Consider the following 7,628-nt stretch of genomic DNA (forward strand, 5'->3'; position numbering starts at 1 on the left):
AATTGGCTCCATGTTTGCACAAATTAGGTTGGGGGGTTTGTTAGACGGCTTGAAACGATTAGTTTACATACAATACTTACTTCATTATGTTCTTGTTTGACGGTGGTCGGAGCTTGGCCGGAAACGAACTTTGAAGAATTATTGCGGAATTATAAAGAGTATATTAGAGAGATTTTGATAATTAGTGCAAGTTTAGATGATTGTTTAGACTCTATTCGTAATAAAAATTGGATCAATTAGTGTTTATTTCGCGTTAATTTGATTTGATTATAATCCGATGGTCGCGGTAATTAATGCGAGTTTATTTGTGTGTAAATGATGAAATTATTCAACTAATAATGTTTAGAAATTGTGGAGACGACGTTTGGGTTAATTAACGGATTGATTTGGTGTCTAAACGTGACTATCGGCTTTCTCGGCCTTCGTTTTCTGGCCGCCAGAGTACTCACCGGAAAAACGTGAAGAATTGGGGCAGGGTGGGCTGCTGCATGTTTTCATTATTATTATTATTATTATTATTATTTTTATTATTATTATTATTATTATATTTGAAATAATTTTACACTTTCAGCCCTTCATCTTTCATGTTTCTTTTAAATATAAATTAAAATATATTTACATTTTAAACCTTGAACTTTAAGATGTATTAGAAATGGAAATAAAAGTTTATAATCTTAGATATTTTTCGCATTATGTCCGGATAGTTCGGGTCTCATTTAAGTACAACATTAAATTCCGAAGTTTATAAATTAGATGGGTTGAATAGAAAACGCTTGATTAATTACTTGAATTTTTGAGAATGTTATACAAATAATAAACAAAAATTACGATGGCATCGAAACGTCAAAACGTGTCGGTTCAACGAATATAAATACATAAGACAAAACCCTAAATTTATTTATATTTGTACATATATTCCTTAATAAAAACCGAAAATTTAAAATGGGTCGAGTTTTCGGGTTTGAAAAGTAACGAATGTTTCAATTATTGGATCGAATTCATTGTTATCTCTTACTTGCCAATCTGCCCCGTTATCTCCTTCTACACCGTGACCCGTATCATTCCATTCCCCTTCTTCTTCTTCTTCTTCTTCTATATGAATACTGACATAATCCTCATCGGGGTTAATCTAAACTCTGTGTCTGGGGCTATTATGTGGGGCTGATGGTCCGGCCTGATCGATGTTTTGGTTTAGGTTTCGGTGTCTAATTAAACGAGCTGAGTTGTTCGGGTTAGGTTGTTGGTTGGAATTTATCGGTGGGAGTTGGCCATTTTTGGGTAGGTAATCATTGGCTGGGTTGAAAACATTACTTTCTTATAGTGAGTTTGGATCTTGGTTATGGCTATGCTTTTGATTCAGGTTCTGAGGTTGGCCTTCCATTTATGATCCTCTATTCTGAGCTCGGTTCTGCCGAGCTAACCTCTCAATCTCGGGCTCTTAAATAAGTGGTGACTACCTACCCAAGTAGCAGGTGTGCATAAACATGTTACCCGCACAAACAACACACCTCGCGTAAAATGGAAAAATAAAATTTAAACTAAAAATTAAAACTAGCTTAAAACTAAAATAAACAAAAAAACAAATAACAAGTAAAACACTAAGTGCACTACTCCCAGCAATGGCGCCATTATGATGCTAGACTGTTGTTATCTAGTAAAAAATAATTAAATTAAGTTCCTAATCACCTAAGAAAGCTAGGTTAAGCAGGGTGTTGAACCACGAGAAGTATGTGGTAAATGTAGCGTGCAAGAAATTTCTAAACTTATGAAGTAGCAGATTGTAGTGCTGCTCACACAAGCAAATAATTTAGTTTAATACTGATTAAACACTTTAACACTCAAGCAATTAACAAAAACAAATCACACCCATGGTTCAAGTATGCAAACAAACAGTTGTCTCATGCAACCTAACATATTAACTATCACTGATCAAAACAGACTGACTAACGAGCTAAACCTTAGGCGTCAACAATCGCTAACACACGACACTGGTTATCAAAAGGTCCCTACCAGTGTGACTCAACTAAGGGCAATTGTATGCTTCGTTGTATTAAACTAGTAAAAACAATCCTATGAACAATTATTATCGCAACCGACAAACTAATCGTATTGATCAACGTAAACCTAAACCGACTGAATGCAAAACAATATTAAACATCAATACTCATAGATTAATCAACAATAATTACAAAGTATATGTTCTTAGTATATGAGAAAAATAAAAGTAATACAAACTTTACATCACTTATATGATTCAAATGTATTATCCGAGTCTCAACATCACGAAATCTTCAATTCTAAAGATGTGGAACATGTATGTGATCTCGGTATGAATTGGCATGATGTATTTCCCCCCTCTTTGCTCTAGAAACTACATGGAATGAGTGGGGTAACAATAGGGTCGTCAAATAAATAAAATATCAAAAACCCTAACTTTCACGTCTTCGCAACCCATCGTGATACATGATGGGGTCCATTGCGTATCGCGATAGACCAAAGTCAACAAAGCTTTATTTTAATCCTATCGCGATACGCGATGGGTCTTCTGGATCTCGCATCGCGTATCGCGATGGGTCTCTTCACCGGCAACAAATGTTATTCAGCATTGTTTTGCATGTTGGACGTCCCGGGTCTTCATCCCGTGCTTCAACAGGTCCAAATTAGCTGCTTAAAATACTTGTGACCTGAGATACAATACACGCGTATGAAGTACAGTTCACACAATAAACTATTAAAACTAGTAAATAAACGAACTTAAATATATACAAATTAACCAACCATCGACTGCCTTCTTTGCCTCCCTCTTGGCCTTTTTGTATCTCTCCCTCAACCGTAGTCTCTCTTCTTCGTCTGTGCACCTTAGGAGAACCCTAAAACTCTCTTGCTTGTCCCTTATTTTGTTATGTGCCTCCGCACTCCACCACCAGGATTCCTTCTGCCCGCATGACCTACCAGTCGTAACCCCTAAGGTCTCTTTCGCTACTTGGGTAATGGTAGTCGCCATAGTTTCCCACATCTGGTTTGCATCCTCCCCTTGCCGAGTTGGTGTTACTGAAACGATCTTATCTTTGAATTCTTCAATTTTGTCACCCTTTAAATTCCCCCCATCGGATCCTAGGTAGAAATCTCCTCTCCCCTACAATCAATTTTTGTCTGAGAATTGTATCCGCGACCATTAAATGGTGTTGAGCCGCTGTTGTCTCCCTTGGTATAACCTTGCAGTCCTACCACCATCTTCGATCTTCTCGTCTTGTCAAGAGGTAGTCGATTTGTGTATGATGTTCCCCGCTACTAAAAGTTATCAAATGATAATCTCTCTTCCCAAACAACGAGCTTAAAATGCTCAAGTCATGGGCCAGCAAAAATTCTAAGAGATCCCTACCAGAGTCATTTCTAACCCCAACGCCGAAACCCCTATGGATCAACTGAAAGGCATCATTGTCCTTACCAATGTGGCCATTAAAATCACCTCCTATAAAAATTTTCTCCTCACTAGGCATGGCCCTCACTATTATGTCTGGACGAATCCAAAATCTCTCTTCTCCCGTCCCCCAATTCAACTTGTGGCACGTACGCACAGACCACTGTCACTACCTCGTCGCCTAAAACTAATCTTAACACCATAATTCTATCATTGTATCTAATCACCTCAACCACATTCTTATGCACTTCCAATGCCAGCAGAAATCCTACCCCATTTTTGGCTCCATCTGACCCCGAATACAACATATTATACCCATTGCACTCATCCCCTCTTTGCCCCTTCCACCTAGTCTCTTGAAGGCACACTATGTGTGCTCTACGCCTTTTAAGTGCATCAACTACCTCCCACAATTTACTATTAAGAGTACATACATTCCAAGAGGCTACTCGCAAACTATAGCCCATTTCTTTTCCCTTGGCTACACCTCTCGTCCTTGGACACGATTTCAAGGAAAAGTCATAACATCTAAGGTCTATGGTTTCAACTAGTCACAAGATAGCTTAAAATCACACAAGTAGCCAATAATTTGATAAGAGAACTGATGTAAAACCCACAATGGACAACACAATATACACAATGGATAATAATCAATAATTAATGAATAACGCTACCACACCACAAGCACACAATTACTAGCAATATGTAATGCGCAACACCCGCATATAGTGACAATATTCAACAATATGTAAGCGGTGGTGATGCTAAAAAAACACCCAATGGTTTATGAAAATGTACGTATTACTATTATAATAATAATAACAACAACAACAATATTATTATTAATATTAATAATATTATTAACAGTAAGGTTATTATTATTTTTATTACTATAAATATTATTATTATTATTATTAGAAGGTTAAGGAAACCAGAGAGAAAGCACATGGTTGGTCGGAAAAAAAGGTGTTGCCAGAGGTGTCGGAAAAACAATAGAAAGGTTCAAGTGGGTTGTAGGTTTCTTTAGTGAGACCGATGGAATGGACTGGTTTGGTTGGGTTTGCGTAGAAGAAAGGGGAAGAGTGGTTTAGTAGGTTCCGTCGGCCGTCGAGTGGAGGTGGCAAGTGAGAGTTTTGTAGAGAGGGGAGTATAAGGATGAAGGAAAGATGGATATAGAGAGGGGTTATGGTTAAAAGAGATTACCAGTTGTGACAGTGGAGGGGAGTTGCCGCCCGGCAGTGTTGAAGGAGATGATGGTGGTGGGGGTGCTCCGGCCGGTGATGGCGGGGTTAACGTTGATTAGAGAGAGAAAGTCAGTAGAGGGAGAAATTGACCGTGAAAAATATGTTTAAGAACGAGGTGATCTAAGTTACAAGAGTATTTTGCCCTTAAGACTTGACACAATTAAAATCAAACTAAAAACAAGCATACAAATCATGTTCAAGAACAAGAAAATTACGTTAACTATGTTGAATTACACTTGTTTATATTGTTGGAATATTTTAAGCTCTATCGGTTTCAAATATTATTTCATGTATTTTATACTTAAATTGCATTTAGTCAAAGTCCAAGGGTCAAAACTGTCAAATTCCAAACTTTCTGTGAAATTTTGTCCTTAGCGCTACTCAATGGGCTTGAGACTAACTTGTCGTGATATGCGACAGGTCTAGGGATTCAGTATTCCTAATTTGGTTCGTGCTACTAAATAAATGTCTTAGTCGTCCATCGCGATACGCGAAGTAGAGTCTAGTATCGTGAATGTTCTTCGAGTGTCAATTTGATCAATTTGGCAGCTCGATTTCATGTATTTTTTTGTTAAACGATTAGAATAGGCTTCGGCATCATCCGTAGCATATTCCATGGAATTCTTGGAGTAGGGAACATGTTTCCCATATATTTTCGTTAATTTATTGATTTGATGCAAACTCTATAATTAATCGATCTAGCTTTCTTTCCAATCCTTGTTAAATCTTTATAAACAACCCTTAACCTCTTCTCAATCATTCCTCACCTTCTATTCACCATTTCCTTCATTTAATTTGGTGTTATTTCTCTTTGACGAAGAAAATTCAATCGTTTGTGTTCTTAATCTTTCCAATCGATTTTCCGGGTAAGTGTTGTTATTTTTCTGTTGTAAATCATCATGGGATTGAAAACCCTAATCTAATTTTAATGGATTGAGGTATTTCCATATCCAATTTGATCAAACTCGTTTAGGGTTTATGTTATGTTATTTTGGTGATTTTTCTTAGGAACTGCTAAACGTACCCCCCTTTACACCATTTTTACTAAATATACATCTCCCTTGAAGTTATTAGATTAATTACTGTTACCCCATAACATTATTTATATACATATTATTCCATACAATATTTTTTTCACTTAATAATCTCCACTATATATATCAAATTAAAAACTATCTAGTAGTACTATTAACTTATTTGTTTAGTATTAATTTTTTAAATATTTATAATATATTTTCTTTAATTTTAATAGTATATATATATATATATATATATATTTATAATATCCTTATTTTACCTCTTTATCTTTTACAAAATAAACCCTAAACCCGAAAACCTAAACCCTAAACCCGAAAACCTAAACCCGAAAACCTAAACCCGAACCCGAAAACCTAAACCCTAAACCATAAACCCGAAAACCTAAAGCCTAAACCCGGACCCTAAACCCTAAATCCGAACCCTAAACCCGAAATCATAAAAAAAACGCTACTTGTAAAATAATATGAAATCCTTAATTTTGTGCTAACTTGATAATTTTATAATTTTAAGGGGTAATATGAAAGTTGGGTTTTCCAGGGGAGATATGACAAGCAACTAGGGGGTACATTTAACCTGAACCTATTTCTTAATTAACGTTGGAACCCCTTAAAGGACTTTTCATGTTTTATCATTATTATAATTAACGTTTGTTCATTTTGGAAAGAGCTAAATATGTTAACTAAATTGACTAATAATATATTGTAACTTCTATTTTAAAAACTAAAATCCATGCGTTAAAATAATGTAAAATCAAAATATTAAAAGTGAGTAATTTTAGAGAAATATTTATTTTTTCATACTTTATAATTAAACCCAGAGATCTTAAGCGAGCTCTTGTCATGGTTATTTTTTTAGTTATGTTCATTTATTAAATTATTAATTTTAGTTCGATTTACTATCATGGATTATTTTGTTGTGTTGTTTGGTTGGTTTGCTTATTTCAAGTTATTCTTTTTGTCTTCGTTTATTTACTCACTTATCATCGAGGTGAGTTTTACACACCCCATTTTTTTATTTTACTTTTAGGGATAACGAGCATACATTACATTAATCCTCATGCTTTATATACAACATTCTTCAACCACAATTCGATAACATGTGTTATGTTTGATCACACATTATTTGTTAATGAATTACTTGGTTATGCGCTTATGTGTTTATTTCAAGTTTGGTTTGGTCTTATCCTCATCATCATTTAGTATGATCATACACTACCTTAGTATTTTAGCTTTGTGCTAAATCGAACGGGTTTATTTATTTATTTTTTTAGAGTTAAGTGCCATTTTAGTACCTGTGGTTTGAATAACTATGCAACTTTAGTACTTTTTTTGAATTTTTGGCAACTGAATACCTCATGTTAAAAAAACTGGCTATTAAAGTACTTTTTCGTTAACCCGTTTAATTTGTCCGTTAAGTCAAGGGCATAATGGTAACTTCAGTTTTTTTTATTTTCTGTTTTCTTTTAAACTCCTTCCCTTCCCCCTTTATTATCATCCAAACCCTAACCCATTATTTCTCTCAGCGGTACACTGCATCGGAGAGCACGCACTGACGAAACAAATAACCCCAAGTCAACCACGGTACACTTGTCGGAAGTAGGATATTCATCCGGAATTCTACGATGACGCGAAGGTGTACTGAAGCGGAGAGCACGTGCTGACCACCAGCGGCACTAAGAAGGAGTACGTGGTGGATGTGCGGTCAGGTAACCACCCGTTACTTAGGCAGTCGGTTGGCTAACCTTATTGATGCTGACCAGGTTGAGAAGTTCAGGAAGTTCGGTGGAGACGGTGTGTTGGATTAGTTTATGCAGATTCCGACCTTGAAAGGTGAGATTATTATTCCATCTAAACAGAAAGCAGCCGGTAATGGCAAGAAGAAACATAAATAATAAGTTTAATTAATTAATTAATTGTGTGTGGTGG

General features: G+C 35.8%; 1 protein-coding gene across 1 annotated transcript; it reads right to left on the reverse strand.

The window, feature by feature from the left end:
* Positions 1–3,492: 3,492 nt before the first annotated feature.
* Positions 3,493–3,888, reverse strand: LOC143597499 (uncharacterized). Its single transcript, XM_077075987.1, has one exon. The coding sequence runs from the start codon at positions 3,886–3,888 to the stop codon at positions 3,493–3,495; it is 396 nt and encodes a 131-aa protein (XP_076932102.1).
* Positions 3,889–7,628: the final 3,740 nt, after the last annotated feature.

This window comes from Bidens hawaiensis, unplaced genomic scaffold, assembly GCF_021521415.1.
Source record: "Bidens hawaiensis isolate Kalapana, Puna unplaced genomic scaffold, B.hawaiensis_p1.1 tig00048383_1, whole genome shotgun sequence".
Taxonomy (NCBI): Eukaryota; Viridiplantae; Streptophyta; class Magnoliopsida; order Asterales; family Asteraceae; genus Bidens; species Bidens hawaiensis.